The sequence below is a fragment of the Camellia sinensis genome, chromosome 14 (assembly GCF_055761805.1).
Source record: "Camellia sinensis isolate YWXY chromosome 14, ASM5576180v1, whole genome shotgun sequence".
Classification (NCBI taxonomy): domain Eukaryota; kingdom Viridiplantae; phylum Streptophyta; class Magnoliopsida; order Ericales; family Theaceae; genus Camellia; species Camellia sinensis.
This window is the reverse complement of record NC_138974.1, coordinates 61,605,511-61,624,091: the sequence shown is the minus strand read 5'-3', so window position 1 is coordinate 61,624,091 and position 18,581 is coordinate 61,605,511. Positions and strand designations below refer to the sequence as shown.

The window sequence follows — 18,581 nt, the reverse complement described above, 5'->3', positions numbered from 1 at the left end:
TATGAGTGAGTAAGCATCCACTAGATGGTCAAAATTGAATAATCCACTAGATCGTCAAAATTGAATAATTCAAATTAATCCCTCACAAGATGAATGATTTTAATAATTTTAATGGACGGATATAAATATATCTTTTTCAATCCATCTAAATTTAGATAGACAGCTAATGAGACCACTCAACCAAGCATGTTAGCCATCATAAAAATATGGGTTTGAGGGCCATCGGGAAATGCCGGCCCATCCCTTTGATCCGATGTAACAAATATGGTTTAAAAATTAAAAAGAAAAATTATTAGGTGGTTCGATGGCGTTGTCGTTAATTGAGATAGATTCGTTATGATTAGTAACCACCGTTGGAACACGTTTCAACACCTTACTCAACGAATGAATTAGTCATCACCCTGTCAATCCGATTCCTATGTTTGTTTTTCGTCTTCTTCTTGTTCTTCTTGGCTTTTCATCAGTAGTTGCAGTGCTTCCATTGCAAGAACTCACTCTTCCTGACTTCAAAATCTAATTCACTTTCACCAATCACCTGCTCATATCACAGCTTCTCTTTCACTCTCATCTCACAACCACCCTCTTTCTAGGGCAGCTTCTTCTTTTTCTTCTCATTCTCTCCCCGTTTGGTTCCCCAGAAGAAAAACAAAAAAAACAAAAGAACTTGTGGAAACTATCTTAGAATTGACAATTCTGATTCTTTTCTTAGAATTGAGATTTAATTTTATTTAATTACAGAAACCCTAAACCCAATTCGCTTCCCTGGATTCAAATTTCCGCGAAAAATGGCTTCTGCCCACGGATTCGCTTCTCTTTCCAACTTGGGATTGACGTATTGTTCGTCCCGTCGGTATCGTCTTCTTGTTCCTCAATTTTACAGGAAATTTACTACTGATTCTTGTTCTAGGGTTTCAGTTACGGCTTGCAATAGCCAAAACCCTAGTTTTGTTGTGGCTAATCGGAGTAAAATTCGAGATTTTAGGTCTTTCAAGTCGGTTGAATTGGATAGGTTTTTAACTAGTGATGATGAGGATGAAATGAGTGAGGGGTTTTTTGAGGCAATTGAGGAATTAGAGCGGATGACGAGGGAGCCCTCGGATGTTCTCGAGGAAATGAATGACCGGCTCTCCGTTCGCGAATTGCAACTTGTGTTGGTGTATTTCTCTCATGAGGGGAGAGACTCTTGGTGTGCATTGGAGGTGTTTGAGTGGCTTCAGAAGGAGAATCGAGTCGATAAGGAAACAATGGAGCTTATGGTTTCTTTAATGTGTGGGTGGGTTAAGAAATTGATTGAAGCCAAACATGATGTTGGGGATGTGGTTGACCTTCTTGTGGATATGGATTGTGTTGGGTTGAAACCAAATTTTAGTATGATTGAGAAGGTGATATCTATGTATTGGGACGTGGGGGAGAAGGAGAGTGCTGTTTTGTTTGTGAAAGAGGTTTTGAGACGGGACATTGCTTACTCAGAGGATGGCGGGGAAGGGCATAAGGGAGGCCCCACTGGGTATCTTGCTTGGAAGATGATGGTGAGGTTCTGTCATCTATAATTCTCAATATCATCAACTTGTTATTAAATTTTATTCTAGATTTTACATTGCTTGTTCTTTGATAGGTTTGACTTAATGCGCTTTTTATATTCACACCCTGAATTTGTCTTGGATGCCACAATCTCATGTCGAGTATTCTATGTGGTGTTTCTTTGTTGAGTTGATTTTGTTGCAAGGTATTTCATATGTGGATACCAAGCCATCTTTATGTGGGTTGTATAATAATGTACTTGTTTTATGGCATATTAGAGCACTAAAAGTATATATTTGTGCTGAATTTTGTCCATCATTAATAGTTAATCTACCTTCATATTCTTATGCTGGATGTTCTACTTTAATGTTTTCTTCCTCTTAAAATTATTGGCCCATGCACAAGTACATATGTATTTTGTGATTGCTTTTCTTTGCAAATCTCTTCAGTCAAGTCAGCACTCAGAAAGTTGATCAGTTTGTGCTATTGGATTTATTCAATCCAATAGGTTTAGTCAGCTGGAAATATTATGTGGATCACTTGAGGAGGACATTGTCAATATAGATGAGTAACACCTTATCTTTTTGCTAGGTCTCTTTCATGAATTCTTGTAGTGATGTGACTTGATTGCATTGCCAGATTATCTTCATTGATTTCGTGTACTTTCCCTCTAATCAGTGCCATGCTATATCTACCTTATTACATTTGTAATTGTCATATCTAATTTGCTTTTTCTTTATCTTACCAGTCATCTATCATGACACAATTATCTTAATATGGTTGCTTTTATTGACATTTTAGAATGGTTATATTGAAATTTTATGTTGCATAAAAAAGTCTTTTCCAATGTGCTTCGACCTGGTTGCAGAACAAGACATAGAACAAGTCCATTATACCATCTATTATGTCTTAAAAAGAGACTTTCTTAGTCCATTATCTGTGTTGTTGGATTTGATTAGTCTATTAGGCTTACCTGCAAAGGTTGGGAATGTTGTATATGTTACAAATTTCTTGTATAAAAATGCGGTCGGCCTCACATATCATTGTTTGTAGAATACATAGAGTTATTCTGTAGAATGGCTCATAATGCAGCCAAAGGAAATGATCCAAAGTGGACACCTTCATGCTCAACTCAAGCTCAGGATGCTAAAAGATTTTGATTGGACTCTAGCTCATACCTAATATATGATAAAATGAACTCGGGTTTGTTTTATGACAGTCTGAGTCAGCTTACTTTTAGTCAATTGTACATTTTGAATGTCTTACTAACTAGTGATGTTATTTTGTTGTGCATGCATTTATTTGAGAAATTATTTTGTGTGTCTAATGGTAAACACTGTTATAAAAAAAAATGTGCTATGTTAGGCGGATGGTAAATACCGGGATGCAGTCAACTTTGTGATTCACCTTAGAGAATCTGGGTTGAAGCCAGAGGTCTACAGCTACCTAATTGGTATGACGGCCGTGGTGAAAGAGCTGAATGAATTCGCAAAAGTTTTACGCAAGTTAAAAGGTTTCAGCAAGGCTGGTTTAATTGTCGAATTAGATTCAGAAAATGTTGGTATTGTTGAGGGGTATCAGTCAGATCTTCTAGCTGATGGAGTACGCTTGTCCAATTGGGCGAGTCGAGAGGGAGGGCCGTCACTTTATGGGATGGTTCATGAGAGACTACTTGCCATGTACGTTTGTGCTGGTCGTGGACTTGAGGCTGAAAGACAGCTGTGGGCAATGAAGCTTGTGGGTAAGGAAGCTGATGGAGATCTCTACGACATTGTTTTAGCGATCTGTGCTTCCCAAAAGGAGCCCGGTTCAATTGCACGATTGCTGTCAAGAATGGAGGTTACAAGTCCTATGCGTAAGAAGAAAACCTTATCGTGGTTGTTGAGAGGGTACATCAAAGGCGGTCATTTCGATGATGCTGCAGATACAATAATTAAAATGCTGGACTCTGGTTTATATCCAGAGTTTCTGGACAGGGCAGCTGTGATGCAGGGACTAAGAAAAAGGATTCAACAATCGGGAAATTTGGAAACTTATCTCAAGCTGTGCAAGCGCCTCTCCAATGAAAATCTGTCTGGGCCTTGTCTCATTTATACATACATGAAGAATTATAAGCTGTGGATAATAAAAATGCTTTGATGAATTGGACAAGAAGTTGTGAGGATACTGAACCTTGTATTGAGAAAGAGGTCCAGATCTTACAAGCACAACTTCGTCTCTACATAAACATTTTTTATAAATATGTATAGTTTTGAGTGGCTCAGAGAGCAGTGCGATGATGGTGAGTGTTTTGCTCTCGAGTTCAAATAGTTTGTGTAAATGGTGGATGCTGTAAACATAATCAAGAACTTGTAGCAAGATGATATAGAAAGGCTGTATATGTATGTTACAGGTATGTTCTTATGGTTTCCTTATTCCATTTCGCTTTGGATTTCTTTCTTCTTTTTTTTCCTTTTTTCCTTTTTTCCTTCTTTTATTACGGTCAAGCTACATCTGGTCTTGCTGTTAGGGGCCTCATATGCTCGCATATATGTATGTATACTGTGAATCTCTGTCATGTGTTGTTTATTCAATGCTTTTGATGATTTCGTAGGAATGTGGAATCCCAATTAAGCCCTTTTTTAAGATGGATTGGTTGCAAAGAGAAGTGGATGGGAAGGGTGTTTTTATTTTCTGTTGAATTGCCCTCTATTGCTCTGAACTCTCTTTCGGAAATATTTTTTGCTGAGCCATTACCTTCGACCTGAATGGAAACACCCACATGAATGATGGAGGATTTTTTTAAAGGGAGCTCTAGAGGAAAAATCCATGTGATGCTAAAACCCTCAACCTTGTGAAATCATAAAACTGTTATGAACCCTTGAACGGCATGTTTATTTGTAGTCTGGCCAACAGAGTTTTAGGTGCCACAAATTTCATATTTGTTTTTGTCTGGCATATAGAATCTGATAGCTTCACTTTGTGGAAAACTTGATAAAACTTTTTTGTCGCGTTAACTCAAAACTAGTGGCTCTAGTTGGAGGCAATAATAGAAAAGTGGGCAAGGGGGGTTTTGAAGATAAGGCAGCCATTCACTCAAATGCAAATGGTGAAAACAAAAACTCAAATTCCACAACACAACCTCCAAAAGTATCAACAAGGCATCAGGAAAATGTCTTGAAAAATCATATTTATTGATTTCATAATAGTATTTTTGTAGATAATCAAATGCCAAATCCTTGGCATGGAAAAAACAAAATCAACACAGGACTTCCCTTATCAGTATATACAGATATACTCCTGTACCCTATATTGGATACAACCATTTTCCAACAAAAATATAATAAAAAAATATGTATCGAACAAATTAGATACCAGTAACTTCGAGCTCAACAGCATTAAGGGCAAAAAAAAATGCAATAGACAATTGGAAAGAGAATTAAATTTATACTTTGCAGCGCAATTTGACCTCTTTAACTTGCTTCAGTAGTCAAAATCTCAAGTTCAGCCCACCAAAGAGGGGATAATTTTGGTGTAGCTCCATCAGGGCCCATAGTTGTGATCTCTTTCAACCTAGCTGTGACCTCTTTCATTGTTGGTCTGTGTTTGGGGTTAGAATGAACACAATCTTTTATTACTTCAAATAGTTTCTCCACCTCTTCCTCTTGGAAAGATTTCAAAGTCGGGTCGACCCGTTCTCTCAAGGGTTGTTCCCCCTTTAAGTAATCCGATGCCCAGTCCACACGAGAACCATCATTATCCACGGAGTATGGAAGCTTACCTGTTACCATTTCAAACAAAATCACCCCGAAGCTGTAAACATTGCTCTCTGGATCTCCGGATGGTGTCTCCAAGAGCGCTGCGGCGGCTGAACCCATCTTTGTTGCAGTGAGTTCGTTCCAGAAACTGAAATCTGATATTTTGGCTGCATAGTCTTCAGTAAGATACACAGAAGAAGAATGGAAGTTTCTGTGGGCTATGGGCGGGGTGAGCTGATGCATATGCTCGAGGCAGTACGCCATGCCCATGGCTATTCGCAGTCGCATTCCCCAATCCAAGTGCTCGGCTTCTTTTACTGCAGAGATGATTAGAGACGATTAATTCAGCTTTATAACTAGGGGTGTTCCGGAATTGAACATCAACTAAACCAGAAATTGAATACTGCAAATCAAGTGCGTGTACATCACATATCTGCTATGATTAATGCAATCACCAAACTCCTCACATCATGGCATTCAAACATGAAAGCAGTGATTTCAGCAATCAAACATGAGACATGAAATAATGGCAGCCTCATCGACAACAAAAACTGAAATCTTAATCTATGCAGGGATTACATCCCTGGACTTGTCAACATTCAAAATGGGTCTACGAAGAATTAAGGTCCGCATTGACCATCCAGAAAGGCCTGTTGTTTCATTTCAGCTTATGGGCAACTAATCATGAAATGCTACAAGTATATCACAAAACTCACTGTGTAGATGCTCAAAGAGCGTCCCGTTTGGAGCATACTCAAAAACCATCATCCTGGTGAAAGGCTTCTCTTCTTCGCAAAACCCAATAAGGTTCACAAAGTTCTTGTGGTTCACTTTTGATAGTGTGTCTATCTGAAAAATGACCAAAAAGTAACAAATAAGCGATAGCCGAAAGTGGAGTGTAAATATCATTGCCCTTAAATTTATTTGTTTTTTTAATTTTACGATTAGCATACCGTCTTTCGAAACTGGGCTTCTGATTTCTTTGACCAGTCTTCAGCATACTTCACTGCAGTGGATGTTACTGCTATCTCAACTCCACTTGAAAGAGTCCCTTTGTACACTGTGCCATCTGATAGAGAACCAATTATGTTACTGAAATCTTCACAAGCTGTTTCTAGTTCTGATCGCTGGAGCTTCGGTACACCTGGAATGCAATCATACTCTCAAATTCTCAAACATGATTACAAAGAAACCGATTCATTGATGTAACATCAAAATGGATTCTTAAAATGAACATGTATTAGAGGCAAGAAGATTCATCCTCCAAAATGCAACCTTTCAAGACTATCATGAGCGTCATTGAACTGTCCACATTTTTAAGCATTAGATTCACCTAGAGTACGAACATGTAAAATGAGCATTTATCAGTATGAGAAAAAGAATAACCTGTTACAAACGCCTTTTGAAGCTGCCCACTTAATCCTGTTGCCCAAGGTTTGACGGTAACCACCTTACTACTTCGACAGAATAAAAAGCCAAGGACCGAAAAAAATATGAATACAGAACCCCCCAGCATTACAGACCACATCAGTCTTGTCAGATTTTTACGATCCTTATCCGACGTGGAACTCTGTGGTACATTTTGGCTAGGAGTTGATGGAGAAGGCAGCAAGGGAGAAGGATCGTGCACTGGTGGCTTAGAATCAAGAGGTGGATTTGGTAGAGCTGATGGAGCTGGACTTGGTGGTGGCATAGGTGACGGTGAAGGGACCAAAGAGTCTGATGGGGAAGCAGCTGGAGATTCTGGTGGTAATGATGTAGATGCTGATGGGGGTAATGAAATAGATGAAATTGGTGAATCTGAGGGTGAGTGTGAAGGTGAAAATATTGATGGCAATGGTGAATTTGAAGGTGATGCAGAGGGAGAAGGAAATGGTGATGACTTGGAATCCCTCTTATTTTGTCTTTTGCTCTTAGCTTTGGGTGAATTTGGGGCCATCTGCAGCAGCCTCCGTTGCGCTACATTTCCATCGCGTTCTGTGCTCCTGCGAGTAAAAGAAGCTCATCAAGAAGAGCTAAAAAAAATTGCTTTAATGTTCCTCATCAATCACAGAGCAAATATGCAGGTGATGTGAAAGAACTACCATTTTTCCCAAACGGAAAAATCCCAGTCATAAACCTTTTCTTTTCTTTTCACTTTTAAAATTCTTAGTCCCAAATAAATTTTTCCATCAAGTTTATGGAAACCCCCAATATAATGTATTATTCAACAATTCAAGCATATTGGAAAGAGAGAAATGCAAAATTACAGTAACTGGAAGGAAAAGAGCTTCATATTTGTCCAGACTTACCAAGCACTAGCTCTGCTGTTGCAACTAGCCTCTAAAGCAGCACTAGTGAGGTGATTCTCATCTACTTGAAATTCAGAAAGCGTCATAAGTCTATAAAGTTCAGGAGATAAGCTACCAAGAAACTTGTTGTTGTCCAGTAAACTGCAATAATAACCACAAGATCTAGTTAACACAAGCTTAGGTTGCACAGTCAATGTAAGATATCAAAAATTAGACGGATTGACTCACAGAATTGACAAGGACAGGTTATTGCCAAGATCAGATGGAATTGGCCCACTAAAATTATTGTATCCTAAATCCAACACCTCCAGTTCCTTCAATTCAGCAATCTCCACTGGAATGTTTCCCCAAAACGAGTTGTTGCGTAAAGTACTGCATTGAAATAGTGTCAAATGCATGAAGACAGAGAATAATTAACTACATGGGGCCATAAAATGGTTTCATATAGGCTTACATGGATTTCATGTGTGTCAGCCTCCCCAGCTCAGGTGCCAATGTTCCTTCAAGACAAAGATCCTCCAAGTTCCTGCAATTTGAACAAAAATAACTGTAAGGTTAAGAGAAAAGTGCAATCATAATATGCAATAATCAAAGCCTAGACTACCCCTAACTAGCTGTCATAGCATCACTAGGTGCACAATTAAATTGCTTTGAATCTTATCAGTTGAAGGGCTCTGTGATCCTCCTAAGCAACTAGGTTCAGGTAGTTCCATTTCACTTACAGTGGTAATATGAAATGCCAACACGGCTGAATCATTTGCACAAGGAAAATATTTGAGGGCCACAATTTTTGTGGTCACAATGGCTCAAAACTGTCAAAACGACCGTTTTGACAGTTTTGAGCCATTGTGACCACAAAAATTGTGGCCCTCTAGCATTGTTGTTTACACAACAGCCAATGTCACAACAGCATGACATTTACCAAATGAACAAGGGGAAAAGATTCTCTGCAATACTTTCTTGCAATAATTTGTGTTTTGAGAGCTTAAACCATTTACTTAAATCATAATTAATTGTGTTTTGTGTTTTGGGCTTAAACTAGTATTGCAAGATTATTGGAATGAGGATTATTGCACCGGCATTTCATCTTGCAAGAATGGAAAATTGTTTATTTGTGTTCCAAGTTGCATGGCATGATGGGAGCTTTGTTAAGTGATTTGTTTTTGTTTAGAATGCAGAGTGAATTATTCTGATTTTGAAAAACAGAGTTGACCAAAACTAGGATTATAAGAGGTTATGCACAGAACTAACTAGGATTATTCTGATTTCTCTAATTTAAAATAATATATATATATATATATATATAAAAGACGCCTAGTTGACCTAAACTTTTCATGAATATTATAAGCCAGGAAGCCAAGTATTCATCGACATCTGTTAGCCAAATGAAATGAAATGAAGCCAACTATTGTTATTTTGAAAGTGGCAGGTTTAGAGAGAATCTTCAGAAAAATACGTGAACAACCATTCAAAGGTGGACAAACCAAACCTAACAACTCAGTCCCCATTATAGAACTAAAAAATTGCTACAACTATAATATCATCAGCCTCCCCATCTTTTAACATATTCCACCTCTTCCCAAAAAATATAATATATTAAAAAATAAATTGACTTTGTCTCCATCTCATTCGACAAAATGTTTTTAAATTCACAAGTGGGATCTATTCTTCGAGCTTCCCTTCATTCATTGCTAAGCCAAGGTCCCAGGTCTCTGAGTCAGCCCACGCTTTTTCAAAGAGCCGTGGTGTACCCATGGGCATACAGCCGGGTAGGGCTTCCCTTTCCACCAGAGCTTCATGGGCGTTGCCCCATCCCCCAATCAGTTTTTTGGATGTGAGCTATACTATGCGAGGAGCCAAACAAGTGTATGGCCTTGCCTCGAATGAATACCAGAAGTCTTGTAGACATGGTTTGTCAGTGAAAGGTGATAGGGGAAAATTAAACAATGTCCACAACATCTGGAACTGATCACATTTTAGCTATTAAGAGATCTAGAAAATGGGTATCTCTGAGAAATGGATGTGTAACCTTGTTTTGACTGAATTGCATTGAAATTTCAAGAGAAACAACGGGTGGATTGGATACTTATTTCATTTGAAACATCCATATCAATACTACCTAAAGTCTGCATAGTAATGAAGTTTAGGTCATTAAAACAACAATAGACACTACATAGTTTCACAAATTATTCATCATTGATATCATTTTAAATTCAGATTTCACATGGAGGAACTGGACATAAAATTCAATCAATCAAAAGAAAATCCGAATTCTATAGAACTCAATTTCCTTATTAAGATGTATTCTAACAAATCAATAGATACATACATACATGAATGTATTTACTTGTGCGTTTCCAAATACAAAAACGAAAGAATGAATTACTCACAGGATAATTACTCTTCCGTCAGAGCACTCAACTCCGAACCAAGAACAGGGATCGATGTCTCCGTCAAGATCATTCCAGTTCAATAGCGCACCAAATGGATCTCTCACCACTCTCTCTCGAAACTCCAACAACGCCAAGCCTGTAACATGAATATTCAAGTTCATTCACATTACCTCCCAAAAAGAGGAAGACGAACAAAGAGATAGTTTCCAAAGTGTAATTGAGCTCTTGTACGTACCTTCGCTGTTGAGAGACCAGCACAGACTCGAGCTGTGATGAAACATGAGAAGAACAACCAACACCATCGCCATGCGAAGCTTGAATCTCCATCTTTCACTCATTTCAAATAATTTTGGAGAAAAACGATTGGTCTCTGTAGTCCAATCAATCAATGATTAAACAAATGTGTATCAACATACCTATATACATATATATAGGCAGATATATAGATAGAGAAAGAGAGTTGAGAAAAATAGACACAGAAAGTGAGAGCAGAATGGGTCGAAAGAGACTTATTATACATAGAGAGAGAGAGAGAGAGAGAGAGAGATTGTTGGCGTCTGTGTAAGTGCAAGCTAATTTAGAGAAAGAGAGAAGAAACGCGTAATTCGGTGATTTTTCTGAGATTTTTAAATGATGCGATACGAGAACTACTCTTGCAGCAAATTATACAATAGTGCGAATTATTACATGGTCATATTTTTTTATTAATCAGTATTTATTATATTATGTTATCTTATGTTTTTCAATTATTTAATATAAATAATTAATATTTTACTTTTTTTAACTAACTATACTATTTTGAAATATCATATATGGTAAGAAAAATAATATATGTCTATTTTTTAAATTTATTTATGTCAATAAAATAAATGATTGATAATTAAAAAATAAAGAGTAATTACAATATATTTTTTGAGATTTGTTTAAAATACGAATTGTCCTTTTAATTTGGAAAAATACAAATCAGTGTGTTTGGTTTGAGTTTTTTGAATTAAGTTTTTTGAAAACTGAGTTTTTTGGTTTTCGTGTTTTTGTTTTTAGTGAATATTTTTAAAATTTTAAACATTTTTTTTTATTTTTTTAGATGCACCTTACTTAGATGTATCTAAAAAGTAAAAAATTTGTGAAAAAATATTTTTAAAAATTAATAAATACATAAAAATATTTAAAAAAATGTACTGAATTCTCGTATTTTTTTTGTATTTTTGGTATTTAGTGAATTTTTAAAAAGATTTTTTTCAATTTTTTTTTTACTTTTTAGGTATATTTATGTTAGGTATGTCTAAAAATTAAAAAAATTGCTCAAAATATTAAAAAAATTTAGTAAAAATAAAAAAATACGGAAAATAAAAAAGTAGAATTTTTTGAAAAATATTTTTGAAAAGTGGTAACCAAGCATAGTGACATATCTCTCTGTCAGAATTTTTTATTTAACAGAATTAATTAAAAAAGTGAAATTTTTAACTATTCACTTATACAATAATAAAATTATAAATTATTAATTTAAATAAAATTTTAACATTATTAAAAACTGTTAATTAACTTGATGATTTATTAATAAAAGAACTTATTTATTATAAAATTAAAAACCTTATGAGATATAATGTAATTTTTAAAATCATAAAAAATAATTTATAATTTAAATAAATCTCAAAAGATGTGTTTATAATTTATTCAAAAAATAAATAAAAGAAAGAATTGATTTAAATATTTAAGTGGAGTCCCACATGTAGAAAGTGGTTTTAATTTTTTCAATAATAGTTTACGGACCGACATTCTAAAGAACTGAAACTTGCCGACACAACAGACCGAAATATCGGCCAATTGGTGAACTTGACCGAGATTACAGTTATGGTAGTTTGTTTCTTTCCGCGTTTTCCTGCGCGCCTGCGGCGACTCTCTCTCTTCTCTCTTATAATCGCGCCGTTGTGTAATTTTCCGTTTATTTCTTCTTCTTCTGTTTTTTACCCTTGATTATTTCCTTTAATACTCTTAATGGATGGAATAATAGTAGGGAAATGCTAGAGACCCCAAATAATTTATCAAATATTTTATCAAACCTCTCACATGGGTGTGGGATCCACACAAACCCACATGTGTGTGGGTCCCACATCCATGTGAGAGATTTGGTAAAACATTTGGTAGATTATTTGGGACATCTAACATTACTCATAATAGTATATATATCAATTAATACATTAATTAATATATTAATTGATAATATAATATAATTTAAGATATTTTTTATATTTATAATTTATATAATGAGTAGAGGCAATAATAATATCATAATTAGTGTTAGTACACGAATTAATACACTAATTGATGCTAGTAGCATCACCATAATAGATACTTCATAAGTTTAATTTCGAAGTTTTTGAGTAATAGTCCCAAATTCTTTTCTTTTGAAGTCAGAAATACATTAAAAAATTTATGGTACCATTTGGTGGACTTTTAGAATTATGATTTGAAAATAGAGTTATATTTTGAGTTTGTGAGTTTTAAAATTATGGTTTGAATATGAAAAATTTATTTAGTTATAAGTTCTGAAAAGAGTTTGGAATTGAGTTTGAAATGAATGATGTGACATATGATATTTGATTTAAAAACGTACAACTCATGACTAAATACATAACTCAAAATTCTATTCAAAACTCATAAAAAAAATTTAAAAATTCTAAAAATATTTTTTATTTAAAAAATATATATATAAAAAAAAAAAAAAACTGAACACTGTCCCAATCAACCGGGAGACGTATAAGGGATGATCGAGTAGATGTGTTTGTAAAAATGAGTATCAAATTAATTTTTAAAAACTGTAAATCAAGTGGTGAAATTAACTCTAGAAAACTCTACCAGACGGAACCTATATTTCTCATACTTATCTCTTATTTATCTCCTATTTATGTACATATTATTTTCTTCTTGTTCACTTATCATCCATCTGTCCATCACCAGCATCAGTTGTAATCGGTAGCTTGTAAATACCACTGACTTTTTGGTTCTCTTTCCATGGTGGTAATCCAGTGATACTAGATAAAAATGACCCCAAAAAAGAAAGTCAAAATAATAATTTAGGATAATGCTTGGGACTTCTTTTGGGGGGTTACCCCCTCACCCCCCTTTGCCACGTGGTGGGTGGTGATTGGAGGAGCTGGAAAAAAAAAAAAAAAAAAAAAAAAATGTAACCAATGAGAGAGAGAGAGGGGGTCAAAGGGGGTGGGAGGAAAAGGGGGGATGAATCATTGTTGAATAATTTATCATTCTCGCAGATAATATCATTAATCATGTCGTTATCACTGAAACAAACCATCTTTAGACCTAATGACACCCACACAAATAAATAGATTTTCACCAACTTTTCCTATTAGAAAAATACAATTTATCTTCCCATCAGCTTCACTTTTTATGTATATTCATGTAATAAGTGTCAAAAATTTATATATGAGATTTATTATATTTAGAATAAAACCGATCTTATAAAATAAAAGGTTTTTATAAATATAATTTGTGTGAATGAACAAAAGTGCTTTCATAAAAAGGTTAATCCATGATTATTTTCCATTAACGTATGACTAATATTCCCTTTTTATTAACTCTCACCATCCATCTTCTAATCGGTCCATTTTAGTTTATTATTGAAAATTCTAAATTCAAAAAAGAATTATTAGTCAAAAAGATATTCAAAAACAATTCCAACTTTTGAAAAATTATACAAAATTTGGCCAAAAAATAACCATATCATCACACATCAAGCCAATCCCGTTATCTTGAGAGCAATTAGGGACACCCTATTTTCAACTACATATTCTATCACCTACTAACAGTAGGAGTGAGGTTCATGCTATGATGATACGTGAGCCCTACTTCCTTTGTAAATAGGGGTAAAAAAAATTGTGTGTCCATAATCAGACTCTGCTATCTTTTTATCTTTTGCACCTTATGTATTTTCCAAATCTTTTTTTGTGTAATGTTTTGAGTTTAAACTTATTTGATTAAAAAAAATTATATATCTCCATGTTGCATTTTTATGTTTGTATAAATATATATTAGACTAGTATTCATAAACATGATGTGTGTGAAGAAATGAAAGATGGTGATAACTGTTTTCTAATATTTAAAAGATATATATAACTTTGACAGTCAAGAGTAATTTGGGCATAACAAAACATGCCAAACATAATTTGCCAAGTAAATTATATATTTTATATAAGAATAGAATAGGTATTGAACATGTTATACATACATACCACTAAATCATGCCTCACATCACATGGGCCAAACTCTAGTATGAACATGTATGCTTTTTGAAGATCTAATAAAGACACATTAATAACAAATTAATTAATTTTTACCTGCCCGGTGTATTTGAGCCGGTACATGTATACACACTTTGTATATTTATATTTCATGAGAATGAGATTATTGGCCTGCACAGAGAAGAAAAACCCATTGACAAACATCGAGCAACAATCATCCCCTAATTGTTTATATTAATTAATTCTCTTATACTATATAGTCTACTCCTGGAATATGTCAAGCCCTCCAATAGTTTTAAAGAAAAGTAATAATATATAGTTGGATTTGTAATAATATTAAATTTTATATATCTAACCACTATATATTTGATTGGTTTGATATGTCACTGTGTACTCTATGACTTCGTCGAGGACACATGGGACAATGAAGTAAGTCTCAAGGCTATACAGTCGCGTACATTGTATTTAACTAATTCATGAGGTAGTTATATGGTATAATTCAGTGGGTTGTTCCACATAAAAGAGTTATCATATTAATTTAGGTACGAGGTCGTAAATATACATTAAGCTAGGTATTATGTCAATTATTAGTTTGTTTCTCTCATTATTCTGCATTAACCTATGACCAGTTGTTTTGGGTGTGTAATGGATTTGATATTTCAAAATTTCTATTGGTTATTTTGTATTTATGTTAAAATATGAATGCTGCGGCTTGTTTGGTTTGAATTTTTAAGATCCATTTTTTAAAAAATTTAAATTTTTTATTTTATTTTATTTTATTTTATTTTTTGTTTTCATTGATTTTTTTTAATTTTTAGATACACCTAACATAAATACACTTAAAAAGTATAATATTTGTGAAAAAATCTTTAGAAAATTCACTAAATATCAAAAATATTTATAAAAAAAAATGCTACAATTCAGTACATTTGTTGTATTCTTGTGTATTTATTAATTTTTTAAAATATTTTTTTACAAATATTTTATTTTTTAGATACATCTAAGTAAGGTGCATCTAAAAAAGTTTAAAATTTTGCTTAAAATTTTAAAAATATTCACTAAAAAAAAAATCAAAATCAAAATATTCAATTTCTAGAAAATTGAATCTACAAAATTAAAACCAAACACACTTTATCTTTGTTAAAAATTAAGGGGACAAACAAAAGGAAAAAAAAAAAAAAAAAAAACCAGTAAAAAATTATTGAAATAACTTTGCATTCTTCTCACATTGATTTGTAAGCGCTTTAGATAAGGAGTAAATTTAACTACTCTCCCTAAGTGTTAATTTAACAACAAACTATTGATTTTGGACGATTAAAAAAAAAAAAGATTAGGAGTAGATAAGGTCTTTCATCTTCTTAAAAATTAGACTCATCTTTTTAGAGTATATAGTAGATTTAACTTTCATAAAATCCTTATATTTGTATTCAATACAAATGCACCCATCTTTCTTCAAAAAATAATAATAATAATAATAATAATAATAATAATAATAATATTAATTTTATTTATCTCATATCATGAGAATAGCAACAGTCCTTTTCTAAATAGTAAGACTAGTCCTTTTGAGATGTGTAATAGGTTTGATCTTTTGTTTAAAAGAAACAAAAATTAATATCTAAAGAAGTTTATCTTGGAATGAATTCTCTAAGCTTGATTGTTATTGCACTGTCGATTCTTAATTTATACAAGAAGCTTGTGACTGCAAATTAGTGTGGCTATTGGGGTTTCTCTAGAGGGATTAGGTGCAATGTTGTCTTTTCTTAATGAAGTTCCTCATCAACAAAATAAATAAAATAATATTACATACTTGTTATTTTGTTCTTTCATCAATTATGATAAAAGAGATGTAGTAAATATACTTTGAATGCATCAAATGACCGGCTTTGGAATGTCTTAATAGACAGTTGGCACATCATCATTTCCCTTCCCTTTCTATTTTAGCATGGTGTATAGAAAATTTTTATAGAACAAAAGACAGATAATTACATTTTGACAATATTTATTTTCTTGAATTTCAATCATTCTAAAAAGTTTCATTAGTTTTAAGATCACGAGAATAGTCGAGTTATGCGTAAATTAAGCCGAATACCTATCTATCAAAAAACAAAAAATTAAAAAAAAAAAAAAAAGGTTCTACGTATGGTGTAGAATTTAGAATTTATTTTATATTAATTTCTTATTATTATGTGAAAATCTCATTTATGCATGCACTTTGAGATAATGCAAGAGCTATAATATCCATTTGAAATAAGGTGACGGGCCATTTCATGCACCTACTACTTGTGCACATTATGACACTAGATGATGGGCCAAGAAGTAATGCTCCCAAAATACGTAAAAACAAATAAATTTGTTTTTGTATGCTTTCTAGGTTAGCAATGAGGGGACCTAAACATTTAATACCTTTATAACATGTCATCTTATTTATGTGTTTTCCATGTCATATTACATTTAGATTATGTTTAAATTTAAAATTTAAAAATAAAATTACAGAAGAAAAGAAAAATAAAAGAAAAAATTGATGAACTTTTAGTTTCTATTTCATTTTTTTTTTTTCTTTCACAAACTTTTATTCAAATTCAAAAGTCAAACTTTGTCTTAGGCGTTCAACTTGCGAGATCTAGTTAGATTTCGATAGTCTATTCTTGTAAGATTTAATAAACATTCATGAAAAAAATCAAGATAATCTGATGTCATTATTTACATGATAATTTCAGATTTTGTCTTTAAAAAAATAAACGTTGAGAATAATTTTGAAAAATATGATTCATGTTTTCACTAAACATAATACACGGAAATCATTTAAATTATCGAGATGAGCCCTCCAAATTTTAAAGGATCACTCCAATCAAATGCTTCCATACGAAGAGAATCAATCTCCTTACATTTAAAGGTAAAAGGATTGGAGGTCGGACCCAGGACAACCACCAGCATACGGTGGAGCAAGGGTGGTCAGATATGGACCCACCCACTCATGTTTTTGAGTGGAGTCAGACTTGTTAGCTGAAGTGGGACTTCTTTGGTGGTCACCATTAGAAGGACAGTCTAACCTCCTCCAATTGCAATACAAAATGCTCAATGACCCATTTACACTCACTCTCTCAGAGACACAGACAGACAGAAAGAGAGCAAAGGTACAGTGTCATGGTCACCTTGCTTATTCACTCCAGATTTTGAATATATATATTGGAGTAAAATTCCAAGAAGGTATCCTTTCATTGTCCATTGTCCATTGTCCATTGTCCAAGTCTTCTTCTAAAGAATTAATGCTTCCTCGAATATGATATGTAGGTTCCTTCCAAGATCCTCAATGTGTGAAAAAGGATATACTCATGTTTTATATAGGGAAAATTACAACTTAGTGTATTTTTTTTTTTTTAAAAAAAAATTAAATCAATGACAAAATTTATAAATATTAATAATTAAGTTTATAAAAAATAAAAATTTCACTCGCTGTAAATATTTTTTTTAAAACTCCACTGATGTATAGTTTCCCTTTTATATATCTGATGCGGCACCCTATAACCTTGTTCAATATTAATAGGACCTAAATAGTAGTAATAAATGTAACATTATTGTTGATTAACACTATTATTTTAAATTGAACAAGTTAATTCTTGTATTTTAAGTTTGGTTTCAATTTAGTCATTCCGTTCATGTTGTAAATTAAAGTTAACGATTTTAAAACACTTATTAATCTTCTCAAGTGTACACTTAGAAAAAAAAATTAATACAAATCTGAACATAATGATCAAATTAAAATTAGACTTAAAATATAAGAACAAAGTTGTTTAAATTAAAATATTAAAAATTAAAGAGGAGAGATAGTCAAATAAAAAAAATGTAATTTACCATAAAATATTTAGAGAGAGAGTCAAATAAAAGGTTTGGTAAAAGCAGGAGAGATGATTGGATGTGAACAAATGAAGTGGATATTTTAGATTTTCCAGATTAGGCCCAGATGGGACCACTAGGCGGGTAGAGTCCAAAGAGGAAGTACTCTGTAATTGCAATGGGCCTCATACAATCCATCAGTGATTCTTCACATGGGCCCAGTTTGTTACTTTCTCTCTGTAAATTATTCTGTTTTCGCTCATTTGAGAATTTAACATTTTTATTTTTATTTTTTATTTTTTTTACAAAACATGCACACACAAAAATAGAGATAATGAGTTGCAAATTTATAGTTGCTTTTTAACTTTTTGATTAAAATTTTCTCTTTCCAAAAATGGAAAGTATACTTGAGGACCGACTTAAAGCATTCACAACAAATTAGTCAAATTATCAATTTAATTAAAATAATTAAACAAATTTAAGAGAAGTCTTTTCAGTAGACTCGTTAAAATAATTTTGTAAATAGTGACTAAGAACTTTTTT

At 33.2% G+C, this 18,581-nt stretch overlaps 2 protein-coding genes across 2 annotated transcripts; one reads left to right on the top strand and one right to left on the bottom strand.

Moving 5' to 3' along the window:
- The first annotated feature begins 186 nt into the window (after positions 1-186).
- On the top strand, positions 187-3,940 carry LOC114320638 (pentatricopeptide repeat-containing protein At2g30100, chloroplastic). Its single transcript, XM_028267703.2, has 2 exons — positions 187-1,529; positions 2,887-3,940. Exons 1-2 carry the CDS (start codon positions 786-788, stop codon positions 3,658-3,660), a joined length of 1,518 nt encoding a protein of 505 aa, XP_028123504.2. The 5' UTR covers positions 187-785; the 3' UTR covers positions 3,661-3,940.
- A 733-nt stretch (positions 3,941-4,673) lies between these two features.
- Positions 4,674-10,636, bottom strand: LOC114320636 (putative inactive receptor-like protein kinase At3g56050). Its single transcript, XM_028267702.2, has 9 exons — positions 10,178-10,636; positions 9,940-10,078; positions 8,004-8,075; positions 7,778-7,921; positions 7,550-7,690; positions 6,645-7,243; positions 6,212-6,402; positions 5,975-6,107; positions 4,674-5,575 (listed from the first exon to the last, which is right to left on the bottom strand). The coding sequence occupies exons 1-9, from the start codon at positions 10,278-10,280 to the stop codon at positions 4,974-4,976; spliced, it is 2,124 nt and encodes a 707-aa protein (XP_028123503.2). The 5' UTR covers positions 10,281-10,636; the 3' UTR covers positions 4,674-4,973.
- Positions 10,637-18,581: the final 7,945 nt, after the last annotated feature.

What these genes read in the sequence shown, in the direction of transcription:
- LOC114320638 (XM_028267703.2), top strand. Translation starts at nt 786, where the DNA reads ATGGCTTCTGCCCACGGATTCGCTTCTCTTTCCAACTTGGGATTGACG. An exon ending in ATCTTGCTTGGAAGATGATG is followed by an intron (nt 1,530 to 2,886) that starts GTGAGGTTCTGT and finishes GTGCTATGTTAG; the next exon opens with GCGGATGGTAAATACCGGGA.
- LOC114320636 (XM_028267702.2), bottom strand. Translation starts at nt 10,280, where the DNA reads ATGAGTGAAAGATGGAGATTCAAGCTTCGCATGGCGATGGTGTTGGTT. An exon ending in GACGGAAGAGTAATTATCCT is followed by an intron (nt 8,076 to 9,939) that starts GTGAGTAATTCA and finishes TTCAAATTGCAG; the next exon opens with GAACTTGGAGGATCTTTGTC. An exon ending in TCAAAAGGCGTTTGTAACAG is followed by an intron (nt 6,403 to 6,644) that starts GTTATTCTTTTT and finishes ATTGCATTCCAG; the next exon opens with GTGTACCGAAGCTCCAGCGA.